The sequence below is a fragment of the Leptonotus elevatus genome, chromosome 1 (genome assembly GCF_054856555.1).
Source record: "Leptonotus elevatus isolate MCC_2025b chromosome 1, RoL_Lele_1.0, whole genome shotgun sequence".
NCBI lineage: Eukaryota > Metazoa > Chordata > Actinopteri > Syngnathiformes > Syngnathidae > Leptonotus > Leptonotus elevatus.
The window spans coordinates 43,185,268-43,204,061 of record NC_141239.1 but is presented as its reverse complement, the minus strand read 5'-3'; the positions used below and the strand labels follow the sequence as shown (position 1 = coordinate 43,204,061).

At 39.4% G+C, this 18,794-nt stretch overlaps 2 protein-coding genes and 1 long non-coding RNA gene across 8 annotated transcripts in view; 1 reads left to right on the top strand and 2 right to left on the bottom strand.

Moving 5' to 3' along the window:
* Positions 1-1,445: 1,445 nt before the first annotated feature.
* Positions 1,446-4,838, bottom strand: arl5c (ADP-ribosylation factor-like 5C). The gene is made up of 6 exons (XM_086078537.1): positions 4,691-4,838; positions 4,150-4,210; positions 3,926-4,073; positions 3,667-3,750; positions 2,948-3,099; positions 1,446-2,861 (listed from the first exon to the last, which is right to left on the bottom strand). Exons 1-6 carry the CDS (start codon positions 4,734-4,736, stop codon positions 2,813-2,815), a joined length of 540 nt encoding a protein of 179 aa, XP_085934663.1. The 5' UTR covers positions 4,737-4,838; the 3' UTR covers positions 1,446-2,812.
* A 112-nt stretch (positions 4,839-4,950) lies between these two features.
* Positions 4,951-18,794, top strand: part of LOC147182316 (uncharacterized) — a 38,208-nt gene continuing 24,364 nt past the window's right edge. Inside the window, exons 1-7 of one of the 4 annotated variants that reach the window (XR_015095591.1) lie at positions 4,951-5,087; positions 8,089-8,667; positions 10,278-10,450; positions 10,535-10,650; positions 12,144-12,375; positions 15,941-16,066; positions 16,140-16,965. This is a non-coding gene — a long non-coding RNA (uncharacterized LOC147182316). Of the gene's footprint in view, positions 5,088-8,088; positions 8,668-10,277; positions 10,451-10,534; positions 10,651-12,143; positions 12,376-15,940; positions 16,067-16,139; positions 16,966-18,794 lie in introns of those variants that run through there. The other 3 variants (XR_015095565.1, XR_015095483.1, XR_015095523.1) reach the window with 3 other exon arrangements.
* Positions 5,970-18,794, bottom strand: part of cacnb1 (calcium channel, voltage-dependent, beta 1 subunit) — a 36,467-nt gene continuing 23,642 nt past the window's right edge. For all 3 annotated transcript variants that reach the window (XM_086077307.1, XM_086076097.1, XM_086076916.1), the window contains 7 exons: positions 17,821-17,901; positions 16,117-16,175; positions 15,937-16,046; positions 12,139-12,290; positions 11,845-11,940; positions 10,665-10,850; positions 5,970-8,612 (listed from right to left, as the gene is read on the bottom strand). In XM_086077307.1, the coding sequence (XP_085933433.1) occupies positions 8,085-8,612; positions 10,665-10,850; positions 11,845-11,940; positions 12,139-12,290; positions 15,937-16,046; positions 16,117-16,175; positions 17,821-17,901 (1,212 nt within the window). In that variant the 3' untranslated portion in view covers positions 5,970-8,084. The remainder of the gene's footprint in view (positions 8,613-10,664; positions 10,851-11,844; positions 11,941-12,138; positions 12,291-15,936; positions 16,047-16,116; positions 16,176-17,820; positions 17,902-18,794) is intronic.

Here is an 18,794-nt window from a genome sequence, read left to right as displayed (position 1 = left end):
TTGTGCAGTCACCATTGAGAGGTGTGTGCAGTTCCCAATAGGTCCGCACTATCAATATCTTCAAACAGAACACTAGCATAGTAACAATTAAGAGTATTAGCAATGGCTTTTCTCTTAACCTTGTCATTAGGGGCATACCGTTACAAGTTCTATGTCGTTTTTTAAGTTTTCAAAGCTTGTAAGTTGTAACTATTCCATCTTTGTATTTTATTTACTTATATAAACATTTATTTTACACCCTCCTCCCCTCAAGAAAACTGGGATAGCTCAAAAACTTGACATGCTAAACACTGACACCATAAAATTAGTTAAAACAGCTGTCAGACTGAACTAAAAAATAAATAAATTGTGATCTCCAATGTTGTCATTATTTCATGTATACAGTATCTTAATTTTGTGATATTTTTGTTTGCTTATGTGCCGTGAGATTATTTCAATGTCAAATGGGCCTATGTCATACGTAATTGGTGGAAACCACCTGGGCTGCGAGGAATTGTCTCACCTGCATGACATCACAGTTAGCACTGTGCTATTTATCTGTCCTCTAGCTAAGAGGGGTTGATAGGTGGAATCATGATGACATCGCACTGTGTCATTTTAAAACTTGGTTGTGCTAGATTGGATGTCCAACTTAAATAGCACCATCACCTGCGTGACCTCACAATTAGCACTGTGCTAACTACCTGTCCTCTGGCTCAGAGGAGTTGATAGGTGGAGTCATGATGACATCACAATGTGTAATTTTAAACAGTAAGCGTGCACCACCGGCTGAATGGATGCCCGACATAAGTTACACCGATGCTGTAGCAGATCGTCCCAGCAGTAAGGATGCGAATCTTAAGCAGCATCGGTTCTTGGCTCTCGGCAACAGCGAGAAGCTGCCTCCTGTCAGCACCCTCAGTCGGAGGCCCTCACCACCCCCTCAATGGTGCACCACCAACACAAACCGAGCGCACTCCCCTCCATGGGAAATCCAACAAGCACTTCCTGCTTTATCAGGTCACCGGTAGCTGCTCTACGCACGCTCAATACACTAAATGCTGGCGCCACCTGCACACCATAAGCTCTGTGTTGAGCTACATGCACCACAGGAGGACGCCTCTGCCGATTTATCCAAATCTCTCCTCGCCGAAAACACTCGGCAAAACCGAGAATCAAGTTCCTACGGTTCTCGGATGTTTGGTGCACGCCGCTAATTCAGTCGTGGCAGCAAGCGGACGCACCACATGCTGGTTCTTGGAACGTGTGAAGAAAAAATGTATTTACTGTTTCAAGATGGCGGTGATGCTGTATGTCATACTGTGCATTAGGAACTTGGTAGTAGATTGTGTTGACATCCTAGCCGCCATCCTTTACTTGTTTCTCCTGTTTAAATTGTGAAATGAAGGTGAAATGCACTTAGCAAAATGCATCAGAAAAACTCACTTGACCTCATGCAACTAATACAAATTCAAAGGCGTTCATTTATTACAGCACATATGGAGCAAAAAGCCCTTGAAACTGTTCAGAAATAGCAATCCACACATTCTACATGAAAAAATTATTCACAAAGTTTAAATAAATACATTTCATGAGTCTTTGTGTAATGTAATGCTACACATGGCTAGTGGTTTTATTTTATTTTTTACAAAATTCCAAAATTGACTTAATCCCTTCTGCTGTTACAATTTGTATAATATACAGTGGTGCCTTGCGACATGTGTGACTCTACTTAGTTTTTTTTTTTTAGATATGAGCCGTCATTTGGACTTTTTATTTATTTATTCATTTATTTTTTGCTTCGGCTCGTGAGCGCAGACTTGAGAAATAAGCGCTGTATGGTTGTAGTGAACTCGCTTGACAGTAAGCAGTATTTCAGCAAACATGCAACAAAACGAGGCTTCAAGCTGTTTATTGCTACAACCAGTTGAAGTTCACGAAACATAAAAGTAAGATTGTGTATTTAAAACAACCTCAAAGCTTAGCCTTCCTTTCCACTGGCTTGATGCTAATGCTTAAATAGCATCTAAGTTGAGGTGATCCTTAAGGCAACTGATTGAACACAAGTGACTAATAATATTATATTACTATTAATGTCATACTGATAAGTTGAGTGTCTCAATGAACAGTATGAACTGGCTTGTCAAAAAAAAAAATGTTGCCGTACAATATTATGCAGTGTTATTTGTCCTCATTAAATTATACATTACAGTATTTTCTGTTTTTTGGGGGAAGGCTGGAACGGATTAATGGCATTTCCATTTGTTTCAGTGGGAAGAGATGATTTGAGATACGCAAGCTTTGGTTTACAAACATGTTGATAGGACAAACTAAACTTGTATCTCAAGGCACTACTATATTTTTTAATAATGGCATAAACTATCCATTTTAACCAAGCGAGATTTTTGTTTTTGTTTAATAAAACTTGAACACAGGCTTTGTAACTGTCTAGTTTAGCTAATTACCATTAATCCCTGCTAATTTTCATTAAAGTAATTTTCATCACTTAAAAAACATTATAAAAACACTACATACAATCATAAAGCCATCACACACATGCTGTATGTACACAAATACTTAGTTCCTTTTCCAGCACAAAGGAGGAGTTAAACTCAAACGTCCATTCATTCGGTCTTGTTTGAAGTGAGCATAAATAACAATCACAGTTTTACGTTTACAGATAATTAGATGGTGAACAATCCCAATTTACACTGACGTGATTGCGGCACACCTTTTTGCATACCAATCAAATGATTGACACTGTTCCGCTGAGGTAGGCTGTGTCCCAGTGTTCACTGTTACGCATTCCTTTGAGGAAGAAGTGGCAGGATCCTCAGGAGGCAACCACCTGCGACTGCATCCAGTCCAGACTGGCATTGAGACTGGAAGACACAACAAAATCATCTGAATGCTGTGAATTCCCACCTATCAGCTTTTTGTCATGATACTTTCACGTTCTGAAACTGACCCCTCTCCAGTCAGGCCGCAGCAGGCCTGCACGTGCCAGTTGTGCGATGTGATGGCGTCCAGCGTCAGGTAGCGCGAGATCTCGGCCGCCGTCATGGAGCCTTTTACGTCCTGTTTGTTGGCCAGCACCAGAACAGCGGCCCTCTGCAAGTCCTGCGGGAAAAACAAGTCAATTGCTTTCACATATACAAGTGAGGCACCCATACAAATCACTGGAACACTCTCCTACACAAGTAAAACACTTCTACATTAGTAAAATGATCTTATACACATAAATGATTTTTTTTCACCCATATAATCTACTGAAACTCATACACACAACTGAAACGCTCGTATACACACAACACTTTTGCGTAAACTACTGAAATGCTTTCATACACTCTATTGAAATGCTCTTATAGACACCAGTCAATAACATATTTCAGTTATGAGTGCATTTCAGTAAGATGTAAAAATGATTTCATAGAGTATGTAAAAGTTTTTCACTTGCTTGTCCATAAAAGCATTTCACTCCTGCGGGTTACTTGTCTAGTCTGTACATTAGTGAAACATTCTCATATAGAAACAACTGAAATCTTTTCGCACATCCTATTGAAATGCATCCATATAATATATTGATGTGTTTGACTTGTGTTATGAGAGTGTTCACTTAAGTTTGTAAAAGAGTTGTGATGGCGCCATTACAAAATGAAAAATAATGTCTGGAAAATGCCTATGCACCTCATGTGCGAGCATTCGGTGTAGCTCGTCTTTGGTGAGCATGAGTCGTCCTGCGTCCGTGCTGTCCACAACTATAATGACAATCTGAAAAGTGCACCATCGGCAAAAACATACAATAAGTTCATAGCCCATTTGCACACATAATACACTGACTGTAATGATCACAGCTCCTGGTTATCAGGTGCAACAATACGATAAGGCCCACAAGGCAGAAAACTGCTTATGTGACATTCCAGGAGAGGACACGCTATCAACGCACCTCGGCATTGCAGTAGTAGGAGTACCAGGTGCTACGGAGGCTCGTCTGGCCTCCGATGTCCCACACCAAAAAGTGTGTGTTCCTCACGGTGATCTGCTCCACATTGCTGCCTATCGTTGGTGATGTGTGAACGGCTTCCTTTGTCAGACTAGAAGTCAATAAATACAGCATTAGTGACATGTCAAGAAAATGAGATGTTAAGTCAATAAGGTGATGTTTCTTACAACTGATAGAGAATGGTCGTCTTGCCTGCGTTGTCCAGACCAACAATGATGACTTTGTGCTCTGGAAGAGAAGTTTTGTGACATTGTTTCAGTTTAAAGAGCGCTAAAATGTGAGAAGTATCCGCTGTGAGCATTACAGTTCTTCTCATGTTAGAAATGAAACAATAAGAACAATAGCACATTAATGACACAACATTACATAAATCAATGGTTAGTAAGAGCAACATATGTCTCTGTTCATATACCCATATACTCAATATGATGACAAATGTAAATATTATATGTTATATATTATATGTTATATATTATAAGTTAATGACTAGTATGAGAAGTCATCTTTATTTTGTCCTCTTCATATAATGACTCCAGTGGTTGTCACTTTTTCAAAATAGCACATGACAATGGTCAGTGTACAGGAGTAGCACAGTAATACTAATTGACACTGAGGGCTAAACGGTTACAGAATACTGTATTTAATTCATTTTAAAATGTTACTCTATTTTTGAAAGGGGAAATTGAGGAATAAACTAATTATTCTTACCTCTGTTACCAAACACAGTCATCATCTTGGTGAGAAGGAATCCCATGTCCAACAAAGTGTGGATGAAGAAGGAAATAAACGAATAAATCCCCACGAATGAGTCTCCTGGTAGAAGTTGAGCTGAACTGAACTGTCAACTGAAGTCTCTTGTGAAAACCGGAGTCTTTATTTCACAATGGGAAAACGGAACAGAAACGCCCCTGAATCTTGAATTTCCCACGTTGGCTCGTGACACCTGAACTCACCTTCCAAGATGGTGACAAAAGTGACGCGCGTTGTACTCGCTGGAAACATACAGAACAGTGGTCTGTACTGTATGTTAGTCGTATTAATGGCTTTTCGTGAAGTAATTAATTCAAATTCAGGCCCAGCTTCGACCCGTATTGTGTTTGTACGTGTAAGTATCAATAATATCAATAGCTGACCAAAGTTTTTCGTAAACTAGAGGTTTAGTGTCTCCGACGATATGACAAAGACGGCAAATTCTTAGTTTTAAGTCTCCAGTTCCCCTATGTTGGGGGTGAATAATAAAACTAAAATGTTGTATATATATATATATATATATATTCTTTAGTACAATTTTAAATGCGGAAGGGAGCGCCTTCATTGACAGCCTGATGCATTCAAACAGTGATACTATTTATTTACTTTTTGACTCCATTAGTGTAGAAAATATGTGTTTGTGTGTTACACACTTGAAAATTACGAGAGTGTATAATTCCTGGTTCGCATCAATAGTCTATACTCAACAAATTGTATTTAATCGCTTTCAACGAGCGACTATAAACTTGCTTCTGTGTTGACCGTATTGTACTTGAAGGCAACACTGTTCTCTCGAATGGAGGGATTAATGACGCACATAGTGACGCACATGTTATGTCCAAATAAGGGCATGGGGCATTCCTTTCCGTGTTATTTCCGCTACTTGAAGTGAAACAAGGTGTGTCAGCAATTATAGAGTGATTAAATAACAGTGATTTTATGGGCTAAAGTCGAATGAGTACTGATTAATTAATGTGAAAGGTGACCTAAAACACCTAAAGATTGAAACGGACTATTCTGCGCTTTTATGACCTCTGGTTAGAAACTTTATAGCTATCTTTAAGGAACCTTTAAGAAGTAAAGTAAGTAATTAAAAGTGTATTAATTAGAATGAATACTCAGTGGTTTACTGAATGGACTGTCTGCGCTGACCTCTTCAACTGTGTTATTGGAGTCTGGGACCTATACGTACTTTAAAAAAGAAGAAAAAGAAAGAAAAGAAAACGACACAGTGGAATTTTCTGCTTACATTTTTAATTAAAATACGAATTTATCCACAGATTAAAAATGAAAGGCAGAAAAAGCAAAAAAAAAATGTAGCTACAATCAGGCACCAATGATACATGTTATGTCATATATTATCTCTCTTTTTTTAAACAATTGCGATAACGCAACAATAACATTCAATATTCATTTATCCAACTGAAGAAGCGAAGGGGAGCAGTTAATGCTTAAAGCCTCTCACAACCTCACAAGTGAAGTTTAAAAAAGATCAGAGGGGGAAAACACACAAATTGAGTCGGTGTGATTTTAAGTAAGTATATCTGAGCATAAATAACAAAAATCCAGATGTGTTGGACCTAGAGAAAGAGACAACATATGTGGCCTGCAAAGAAGGAGTGTAAGAGTTAAGACGGCGGCGGCGGCGCTGTTGGCGGACATGGCTTGGCGAGACCTTCCGGCACTTGGGATTATTGTGGGAGTTTTTTGGCAGGATGATGGGCTCGGGGGGTGCAATAGCAGCACAATGAAAACTACAATGGAGGAGAGAACTGTGTCCATAAAAAATATCTAACATATAGCCACTTGTCCACCTGCTTTTAAGGTCCGGGTGATAAGAAGTGGACATTCAAAAAGGGAAGTTGTGGAGGAACCCTGACACTGCACACTGGGGGTATATTGGGGTGGGGTGGTGATATAGACCCTGTTTAAGACTTTGGGGGACAGACGTGATGACGTCCTCACATTCTACTGAATCTCGACAGAGGTGACAATCATAACAAGTAGTGTCCTCGTGCTGTCTCGTGACATTCATGCAGTAATTAACGTGTAAAAACAAAGTACAGAAATCCCCCACTATTTGCAAATTCATCTAATGGAGTTTTTGGGGGGGGTGTGGGTTTGACTATCCAGTTATTTGATGAAAAACTCACTTATTTGCAGTGCCTTGGCAAATTTTGGTGTTCTTTCTGTTACGCCTGAAAATGTCACTAGATGGTGCCAAAACTCAGCTGAATTCGTGTCAGGAGGTACAGTATGTTGAAGTAACATCTCAACTGCTATAAGATCTGACGGTGACTCAATCCTCAGATTGCTCTTGTTTTGGCTCATATTGTGGAGATTTACTCTATTCTAGTGGTATACAGGGCCACCCAAAATGTCTGAAATGTCCTAAACGACTTTGCCTTTCCACCTTTAAGCAGTGTGTGATGTAGCTGGTTTTCTAAATAACTACAATTTCAAAACAATATACAGTAGATAGGGGATATGGAAGGGGACAACCCGTGAATAGCAAACATCTTCAGTAAGCGTTTCAAAAAATAACAATTTTAAAACATATATATATATATATTTATTTTATTTGAATTATTATTATTTTTTTTTAATAAAGAAAAACAATCGTATTTATGCAGGAGTCCACTGCATGATATAACAATAACAATATTTAATTAGCTGAAAAAGAAAGCAGCCCTGGCATTCTTAGATTTTTCTGCATGCTGCCCTTGGAGGAAAAAGTTTGAATTGGCCACTATTTTAAACTATTATTTATAGGCCAGTCATTTACAAGTGGTAAGAGGACTCCCTCTAGTGCCACATAATTTAATAACAGCGTTAAAAATTTAAATTATGTATTATGTTACAGTGGCTTAAACACATATTTTTTTTAATTCAGGACTGCACATTTGTTCAGTTGTATTTAACTTTTAAGTACAATACATGTTCATTTAATGTTTTAGAACTGTTTGTTCTCAAGCATTTGTCAAGATACTTTTTTAACCTTTACGTGTAATACATTTGAATTGAATCATTATTTAAGTACAGTTTTATCTAAATATAGTTAATGTTCAAACTGTGCATCATTTTACAGTATTAAATGTACCTTGTAGGGATAAACCTCTGTTTTGTTTTTAGATGAACACTTAAACCTATTGCATTATTGTATTTTAATGTTGGTCACTATGGAAATCAAAGTATTTTTTATTTTTTATTTTTTTGTAAACATTTTAAAGAACCGGCTGATATAGACAATTCTAAACAATTTGGGTGGTGGTGGGGCAGGGAGTTGCAAATAGATGGGGATTACTGTAGTTGTCAGATGTAAACATTTGTCGTCTCCTCCTCTTCTGTCCTCTCAGCGGATGTAGACGTCCCTGCCCCAGTCATCCTGGTTCTTGTTGCGGCCCTTGTTGGCCCCCGTGTCCAGCGGCTCCTGGCAGTAGCGCTCCCTCAGCTTGGCCCGCCCGTGCTGCTGCTGCCCCCCCTGACTGGGCGCCGGCGGCTGGTTCAGGTTCTCCTGGTCCGGCTCGGCTCCCTCGTCCTCCCAGGACGCCTGGCGCCCGTGGTGCTGCGCCAGGTGGAGGCGGCTGCCCCCTCCTCCTCCGCCTCCCCCGCGGTAAGGCTCAGGCTCCTCGTAGGGGTCGGTCTCAATGTCCATGCAGGAGTCTCCGGCCTCGGTGTACGCCGAGTCACGGCTGCCCTGCGTCTCTGAGTCGAAGGTGTCTTGCCGGGATAGGCCGCGGCCGCTGTTGCCTCGGAGTTGGCCGCGGGAGGAGCGCAGGTACGACTGTTGCTGTTGCTGAGGTTTTCCACCCAGGTCACCATGGTATTCGCTCCCACCGCTCTCCGTGCCTTCCCGTTTTGTGGGCTCCAGGTTGGACCCCTACGGCGAGTAAGAGGCGAGCCACGTGCACAGTGAACATGCAGAGACAAACAGTGTGAGTAGTCAGTCAAGGGAAGCAGGGGGAGCACAAGCAACAAACATTACTGTTTACATCTGAACCGCAGAAATTGAAAGTGCCAAAAGTGGTACAATCCGATCTGTCAAACTCAAGGCAATAGAAAAATATTTGCTTGCTACTATTATCCATCAATTCTAATTTGAAATTATTTCCTGCGAGGAAAATAGCACCACAAAAGGGATTGTGATTCAATTTTGGCAGTTCCACTCTACTTGCACAACTCTATACAATCCTATACTAAGCTAAGTAAATTGTACTATTTAACATATTAGCAGGTTAAAGTGCTGGTGTAAACACGCTCAAAACATCCATAAAAATATGCACAAAAGAGGTCAAAGCGAACCAAAACACACAAGCAGTTAATCCACACACAACTGTGTCACCCTCTGGCTCAACGAGATCATGGCACCAAGCAACAGGTGGGAAATAGGTGCTTTTTTTTGTTTTACAAATGTAAAAACGGTCATATTTCTACCTTTTGCTGGGAACTTTATGTCTATCTGTGTACATCAGTTTGTAAATGTTTTCTCTTTCTCTCTCTCTCTCTCTCTCTCTCTCTCTCTCTCTCTCTCTCTCTCTCTCTCTCTCTCTCTCTCTCTCTCTCTCTCTCTCTCTCTCTCTCTCTCCCTCTCTGAGCCATTTGTGGTTCTCAAGCAGGGCTAGGCAAACATTTGGTACTGAAGGACCATAATTGATAAAGAAGAAGTTTTTTTTCCATTTGTACATGAGGTAATATATATATATATATATATATATATATATATATATATATATATATATATATATATATATAATTATAAATTCAAATTCAGTAGCATTGTCTATCTTCATGATATTATATTTTATTATTTACAATAAACAATTGCTTGATAAAATTTATAAACATTTTTAATTGAGACGTTCATCAAGAGCACTGTAATACTTATTACGTATTAATTTGTCAGATACTTCCCTAAAATTGTTCATTTGAAATGCATTCATTTTTCTACATTCCATGAATCAAATTTTTAAAATTCATTATACCATACCTGAAAAAGAAAATATTAGTAAAGTAAAATTTGTAATTCTATTAAATGATTCTTTGATTGTTTATTTCAATTCATTATAAATATTACATCTTTTAAAATGGGTATAAATTATTTAATCTTTAAGATTTACAAAAATTACAAATGTATTATTATTATCATTATTATTTTATATAATTTTTTTTTACAATTTTATCAGATAATTATCTATACTTCTTATCGCACCTTTAATTAAATTAATTACAAATATTACAATTTAAAAAATGTGAATGGGAATTTTGACTTTAGAACATTTTGATCCACTTTTGAACTTTGACCTGGCCCATCTGTCTGTTTAAAACCCCCCGAATGTGGTCCTTGAACACAAAAGTTTTTGCTAATACAGATGAAGGGATTTCTCATAGCCAATAGATAAATCAACTAGACATGCATTAGATGCATAATCAAACTGTATGTTTGGATTAGTGTTTTTTTAGTTAAAAGGCGTATTAGCGGCAGCCTGGTCCAAACTGGGCGCCTTTTCCGACTGAGGAGGAAGCAGGCATGACTTGCTGTTTTCAGGTGTGGCGCCATGGCAACAACGGGGGAGGACGGCAAACTAGAAAGCGTCTGGCAGAGGAAGGAGGCCACCGAGGTGACGAAAAGAGGGCAGGCAAATTGGCTCTATGCTCTTAATTGCAAAGAGAAAGAGGAGAAAGGCGCGCCTTCTAAGTTTCTCCGGATTTCCATTTTAGGTTTGATGGTCTTAATTTAGCAGGTCACGTGTACGTGTTTCTTTTTTTTTTTTTTTCTTGACGAGTTCCTCCTCCCACTTTCAGGCGGCCGCAGAGTCTGAGTGCTGGACTGACTTCAGAGGGCGTGCTCGTCCTCTTTGCCGTCGACGGCGGCGTGGCCGTCCATGTCGGGCCACAGATCCATATTTCTGCGCAGCGAGGTGAGCACCTGTACCTGCAGGTTGGAGACGGGCTCGGGCGAGGCGGCCAGCGCGGCCGTGGCCATGGTACGGTTGAGCAGCGGGTTGGGTGGGTTGCTGCTGGGCGGGTGCGTGGCCTTCCAGTAAGCTTCAAGGTAGTCGGCCAGGTGCTCGCAGGCATCCTCCAGCTGGTTCTCGTCCAGGATGATGTCAAACAGTTCCTTCATGTATAGAGGAGATGACAACATTGCATTAGGGGCAAGTGGGACACTGACCCACTATATCTAGTAATAGTGATCCCACCTGGTAGGTTTATAATTGCCATATAGTATATGTTGAAAAATCACAATTTCTGTCTAAATGAAACATCTCAACTCATTTCAACATATCACTCTTCTGTGACTCTGTGGACTTTGGAAAATAAATAGGGAGTATGTCAATTCAATTTGTTTTTAATGTAGTTGTACTTTTTTTCCAATGTAATTCTAAATTTGAAGATCACGATGATCTTGTGACATTAAAGTACCGGTAAATCAAATGGTCAAGATATGCGTCACAGCTGCCGATACACAACACCCGGCACAGATATGATTTAGGACTCGATACACTTTCGCACTTTAGAAGCCTGGCTAAACGACGTGCCAATGTGGCGGCCATTTTAGTGGGGGCAATTTTACCATCAAAGGCAATGCATGTACATTGAAAATAAATCATAACTTGGTAATTTGTCAACTGATTTTCATGAGGTTTACTTTTCTCGTCAATGTCAAATCACGTGCGATTAATACGGAACATTTGAAAGACAAGCCACAGTTGAGAGTTGAAGGATACATTGATTATAATTTCACTCTTCAAGACTGAATTTTGCTGAATTGACTTACCGTCTGGCCAAATTCAGAAGGGCTTGCTCAAACACACACGTTCTCAGAAATAGCTCACAAAAGAGTTACTTGGTTGTTTAATTTCACACTTGATGTGTGTTCAGTTACACCAAAGACCAAACTATTTGTACACAAGCAATTAAAAGGTCAATTTTCTATAAGATGTCTCCTTTTAATAATTTTGTGTTGAACTAACAGAATGCAGTTTTGTGGAAGTAGTTGACAAAAAGAAGACTGAGAGCAATGAGTCTTCATTAAAAATGTAAAATACAAAAGCAACACTGCAGCTTAAGAAATAGTTTTTTCCCAAAAAGTGTTGAATATGAAGACTTACAGGGGGGCACTGTGCCAATTTGTCTGCTGCCACCATCTGCACGTTGAGATGTTTGGCTTGGGACTTCCCCCTGGATTTGATGAGCCTCTGCAGAACCTAGAAGCCATTTGCAATGAAAAATAAAATGTCTTTTTAATGCACTTGACTCAGAAATTCAAAATACAAGCATGAGAAAATGCTTTAAAAATACATCAAAACAATAACCGTCACCAACCAATGAACACCACACCACACACACACACACGAATCGATCAAACAAAAAAACTTTCAACTTTTAAAACTTCCCCCACTGACCTTAGGTGACGCTATCTTGATGTAGACGATGATGGGAGCCAGCGAGGTCTTGGCCAGTTGAGACGGGTGGTTGATGGTGTCGGCGTCCAGGGCCACCAGCTGCAGCGTGCGGGCCAACTCGAAGATGCGCTCGATCTCGCTCTGAACCTCAGCTGTACGGAGTGCGGCAAACACATGAGAGCAAGCGCTGCATCAACCACAAGTACTACGTGACTCGTACTTTGTGCTAAATGTAAGGTTAGTTCAAGATCATGCAAGAAAAAAACCCAGTGTGAACTGGCTCAGATCAGACGTTCAGTTCCATTTATGCACAGCTAAATGGAACGGTGCACAGCATTCTCATTCTGTCGCCTCTCAAACATCAAGGAAGTCCTCATGTTGTTTTTCTCTTCTTAAAAAAATGTATAAAAACATAAGAGAAGGAGGCACTTGAAGAATGACATGCCATAATAATTATGGGCGCACATTCTCATTAACATGACACAGAAGCCAAAGAAAAAAAAAGTTGAAGATTAGTGTTATTAAGGCTAATGGTCTTAAAGCAATTACATGGATATAAAAAGTCTACACACCCTTGGTCAAATCCAGGTTTTTCTGATCGCAAAGATAAATTAATTTAAAATCTTTTTCCATCAATGAGCTTGTAACACTATAGCGTAAAACTCCTTTAAAAAAAAAAAGTAAAATAAAATAAAAATAAACAACAGAGATAATGTGGAAGAGTGCACACTTTTAAGTGAGATGTGGCTGTGTTAACCAATCACATTCAAATTCATGTTAAATGGCTGTCAGCACACTTGCCACGTAACATGCCAATGATTAACTCCAAATAAAGTTCAGATGTTCTAGTAGTCTTTTCCTAACATCCTGCATTTGGCTGTAGGGGTTCTTTTGGTGATGAGTTGTGTTTACATCTACTATATTGTGTGGAATTTTCTTGCATACATTTGTTTGAATTTGTTTAATTTTATTATTATTTTTAAGTCAGGAAAAGCCTAAGAGACACTTTTTTTTAAATTAAGCTATGTAAGTTTTAAGTCACATTAATGGTGGAAAACGTTTTGAAAAAGTTCAGTTTTTACTATACCAAAATCTGGCATTTGAACATGGGTGAGCATCTCTGAATTGACCCTGGATTAATTTTTCTCCTTTTGCAACAACAGCCTTTCACCAAGCAGTGCACTTTGATTGGTTGTCATTGATGATTACTTTCATGTAAGAGTCAAAATTTCAATTAAGGACACACATTTGTTACATTATTGAAGAATCAAATGTCTTTGATACTGACAAAACGTGTGCCAGTTTGATTCAAATGTCTAAAATGGTCAACTGGGCTCAATTACAAACTATGGTAGTATGCTAGCCTATGCTAAGGCTGAGGCATTTCAACAACTGCTATCTCCTGCATTAATGAACTCATTCACTGCCATTGACGACTATAGACGTCAAAAATTCATGTGAACTATTTCTATTAGCTTAACATTTTTTTCATTTAATTTCATTTTTTTATGAAAACCTAAAATTTTTTATTGTACATTTATAACAGATATAAAATTATCATGCGATTAATTATGATTAAACGGCCCTTACTTAAAATGTTTTTTAATTAGGCCCGTCAGGCGATTACAATTTTTATTTGTAATTAATCACATGACTTCACTAGTTAACAAATGTTATATCTGTTCTAAATTTACAACAACAACAAAATTCCTAGGTTTTCATACTCTTGTTAGCGAAAATGCAAAAAAAAAAATGTTTAAGTTTAAATGAATTTTTGACGTCTATAGCCGTCAATGGCAGTGAATGAGTTAACTCCTTCTAGCATGCTAACTTATGTCCGTCATATACAAATTACCGCTGCTCTTGGGTGTGCCTTCCAAGCAATTTAGCTCACAAAACATCTTTTCGACTGACACTTTACACATTCAAACTACAGCAGTCAAGAAGAAGGCTAAAATCATCATTCAAGCCATCTGCCAGGGCTTGATTACTTGTGGCGCTATCGGAGTATGCTTCAGCTTTTGCCACCCGGAAGAACGTGTGATGTCACAATGAATTGTCATCTTGTCTTCAATGTTTACAAAAACACATACTGTATGTCAGGTTTGTTGAAGTATTTAAATTGTCTGTCGTTTTCAAAACACAGTAACTTTGTTAAATAATCTTAATTGTCTTATTGTGGTAGCATACATGTAGACTAGGTTCTTTGTAGTCTCTAAATTGTTCGTAAGTGTGTCAATCCTGATCGATCCAAATCGTACTGCGCTAAACTGAATGGTATCGTCGTACTCGGTGGAAATGTGGCTAAAGTTGCTATCAAGCGTGGCGCCCTCGCGGCGATAAGAGCCATTGAGGCCGGAAGTGGAGGCAAGGTTTCAATTAACCTCTGCGCACACACGCACACACATACTCATTGGTTGCAAAGTGAAGTGAGAAGCTTGCCACCCGCTATTCCTGGACTTCCCGCAGTATCTCCACGAGGACCATCTAAAGCGCCTCCACCCTCACACAAGGTGGAGAGTGGCATGAGAGTATCAGTTTGCCTCTCCGGTTTGGCTCCCGCTCGAAGAGAGCAGCTCGCGGCCCTTCTGCCCTCCCACGGATACGCTTTTTGGCTTCACTGGTTTCATAACACTTTTGAGGGGGGGGTAGTCTTTATTGGAAGCTACAAGCTGTCACACAGAGAAGTATGAGGAGCAGCAGACAAGGCAAGCATACGGGCAAATAAAGTGTGGAGGATGGGTGAGAGTCAGGAGGAAAAGGGGGAGAAGGTGGACAGGGGGGCTGGGGGGATGCATACATACCCAGTACATCTGATTCAAGAGAGGGTGGAGGAGGAGGAAGAAGATGATGATGAAGGTGGGCCAAAGAAGGAGGAATGGGTGAAGAAGGGCAGAGAGACAGGATGAAGAGAGGTCAGAAGTTGGGAAGAAAATTCATGATGAACAATTTTGTCATCTTCTGATTCATAGTTCTGAGTACTTGAATTATACTTAACCATAAGTATCCTTAACCCTTCTGTTATGTTCATTTCTCAATAATGTTCCTGGGTGAATTTGACCCAGTGAGGGCCTGATGAAGCCAACACCACCCTGAATTTGAGTTTTGAGTCTCTCTAGAAACACTGAATAGACTTTAGGTTGGGGAGTATGGTTGTCCTGTAGTTGGAATACACCGGCCAAAAGGGGGACCACCACTTAAGTCTGCCGATGCAGAGGCAGTCCCCCATGTCCATGCAATGTTTCAGAGGTGTGTCAACCAAGATCTCCGGGCAGATCTCATCAATGCCTGAAGCTTTTGAACCTTTTTAACCACTTCTTCAACTTCAAGCTCAAACCTAACATCAGAGTTGCCAGACTCTGCCTTTTCATGTGAAGGCGTGTTAGTGGAATTGAGGACTATCCCCAACGTCCCAAGTCGAGGTCAGCAGTGCAGGTCAACATCTCCACCAGACGCAGTGTTGATAGTGCATTCCTGAGCCATTGGATGGGGGATCAGAATTTCTTTAAAGCAATTCGGAAGTTGTTCTCCATGTCCTTGCCAAACTACTCCCACCTACCTACTTCACTCACACCCTGAAACATTATTGTTTTTAATGAGAAACAAACATAGTAGGGGGTTAAGACATTTAGGACTGCTGAGGGTATGCTTATACCTAGTTATGTTGTTTGGAGCTATATTTTATCTGATAAAACAACATACAATAACACAGACGACTGTTTAACAAAGTGGTATGATGGCAACAAATACTTCATTACAATCGTGTGCGTGTGTGTTTGTGTATATGTGTGGGCTTACCCAGGCTGGAACGGGTGCTGGAGCGCTCGATGATAGTGTGTTTGCTGGGGTTGTTGAGGACTGAGCGCTTGGCCAGCGAGATGTCCGCCGTCACCCGTGTGATGGATATCCTGCGACAGGGAGGGAGTCGGTTGGTTTTGAAACAACAACAACAATGGAGCCTAGGACAGACGCACTTACCTTCCCTCGAACTTGTGTTTCAGGAAATCGAAGAGAGCCTTCTGCATCATGTCTGTCACCTGCAAAGTGAACGGCAGTATTGACATGAGAGGTACTTACAACACATTTCTTACAAAAAGTATTGGAACACATTACTTCTATACAAATGTATACAAAAGTGTTGGGACACATAATGCCTATACCAGGGGTCTTTGAGGCCAAATAAATAGTCAAAAATCTGTCTGGAGCCGCAAAACCTTTAAACATTGTGAAGAACGAACATTATAACGTATATAGCATTGTAAGGCTATAGTGTTAGTCTAATGTACTGAGGTCCTAAGAGCTAATTAGAGCTGCACCATAACAGAAAATATGCAGCATCCAATACTTTGAGATTCCTTTTCTTCTACCTTTTGTCTTCTGTTTTTGGATATATTTTTGTTGTTTTTGTAATTTATCAGACTTCGTTTTTCCTAAAAAAAAATATTTTTAGACTTCTCCGCCTTTCTGTAAAATTTTTGAAATTTTTGGCAATTTTATGCACATATTATGGTAATTTTATGTCTCTCTTCTTCCCTTTTTGGTCATTTTATAGCTATTTTACTACTTTTTTTTTTTAAAGCATTTATTGCTATCAAATTTCTGCCCTTTTTTTTGCAATTTTGTGGACATTTTATGGTAATTTTTTTGATTTCTTTTTATGATGACTTTTTGAATGTTTTCTTTTCTGCCTTTTTCAAAATAAAGTTTATGACTTAGTAATTTTGTGTACATTATATGGCAATTTTATGTTTTTTTTCTTCCTTTTTGAACATTTTATGGTCACCTTTTGGACATTTTTGTATATATATATAAAACTTATTCATGTCTCTTTTTCTGACAACTTGTAAATTTGGACTCTGACATTGAAAAAAATAACATTTAATTTTTAATCTAAAATTGTTAATTTATTAAAATAATATTTTATCTAAAAAAAATAAAATAAATGTACATGTAATTAAAAAAAAATTCTACTATATATACATTTTATTAGAGATCCACAGGGACCCACAGGAGAGGGACTAAAGAGCCACATGTGGCTTCAGAGTTGCAGGTTGCAGACCCTTGCACATTAGTGTAACATCCATGTGTCCCAATACTTTGTTTCATATTTGTATCCCAATACTCTCGTACACCCATTCAAATGTGTAAAAAAGTGTTGGGACGCATGATTTTTTAATACTCATACAAATAGTTTTTCAAAAGTATTGGGACAAATTTGTGTACAAAGTATTGTACACCAGTCTCAATATATTTGCCCACATTTATACTGATTCAAACGAGTACAAGTATTGGGACACATGCGCTAATGCTAATGTGGACTGCTAAACACTAATGCTAATGTGGACTCATAACTTTTGGGGCACATGGATGTTAGGCCCATACAAATGTGGATAGAAGTGTTATATACTACACTGATACAACGTGGACAAAAGTATTAGGAAATATGGTTGCTACATTTGTGCACATATGAGGACAAAACTATTTGGATTTTGGACACATTCCACCAAGTGAAAAGTGGAGTTAGTCCCAATTATTTTTCAGCTGTGGCAGCTTCCACGCTTGTGTAAAGATTTTCTTTTTATACAATTAGCGTCATTCAAAACTTAGCATTGTTTTAGTCGTGGCGGAATTTCTCATGTTGGATCTTATGTATCTAATAAAGTGTCCCGTGAGCATGCTCACCTCGTAGCCTTTGAGCGACGGTCCAACCAGGATGATGGGTCTCATAGAAGGAACTACGTCATAGGGAGGCACATGCTCCATCTGTGGGAAGGGACATCTTTTCATAAAAGAGCCCGTGGCCACATCCTTCCCATATGAAAGCAGTCAAATCAATACACGGTACACTTCTATCATGATTAAATGACTACTGTGAGTCACTTCCACACACATTACAGGAACTTCTATTCCTCTGTCTGCTGTCTCACTTAATTAAAGTCTGCATAATTATGCCCAGTGTGCCAGGGGAGCTGGCTTTTTACACTCACTGGCCACCGCATAAGGTACATCTGCTAAATTTAAGGAGCTCCAATATAAATCTAAAAGTAATTGAACATTCCTTTTCAGACATTTTTAGTATTCAAACTGTATAATATATAACCATAATAATTCTATTTTCTGCATTTATTGTCATAGTATTTCACAGCAATCCAGTGTAAATGATTGAAGTGTGAATATTTAGTTTTCTGCTTATGCCCCCCAAAGAGTTGTGCTCCTGGTAAAATGAGAAAACTAATACACCCTGAACTGGTCACAGGGCACATATACATAAACATCCATTCACACCCTCAGACCATTTAGAGCAAGGGTGGCCACGTTCGGTCCTCGAGAGCCCCTATCCAGCCTGTTTTCCATGTTTTTCTCCACTAACAATCCTGATTCATGATCAGGATTGTTATCAGGCTTCTGCTAAGCTTGCTGCGCTGAAGGACGGAGACGTGGAAAACAGGCTGGATAGGAGCTCTCGATGACCAAACTTGGCCACGTGCAGAAAACTCATGCAAGCATGGAGAGAACATGCAAACACAAGCCACACAGGAAGGTCGGAGTCCAGATTGGAACTCCTAACCGTGAGGCGGATATGCTAAACGCCCATCACTGCGCCACCTGTAGTAAACACATTGTTATACTAAAACCTCACTCCCTCAACGTTTATT

Excerpts from the sequence above, each read along its gene's own strand:
- arl5c (XM_086078537.1), bottom strand. The coding sequence starts at position 4,736 with ATGGGATTCCTTCTCACCAAGATGATGACTGTGTTTGGTAACAGAG. Across the intron at positions 4,211-4,690 it reads GACTGTGTTTGGTAACAGAG|AGCACAAAGTCATCATTGTT; the intron begins GTAAGAATAATT and ends CTTCTCTTCCAG. Across the intron at positions 2,862-2,947 it reads TGCGGCCTGACTGGAGAGGG|TCTCAATGCCAGTCTGGACT; the intron begins GTCAGTTTCAGA and ends TGTGTCTTCCAG.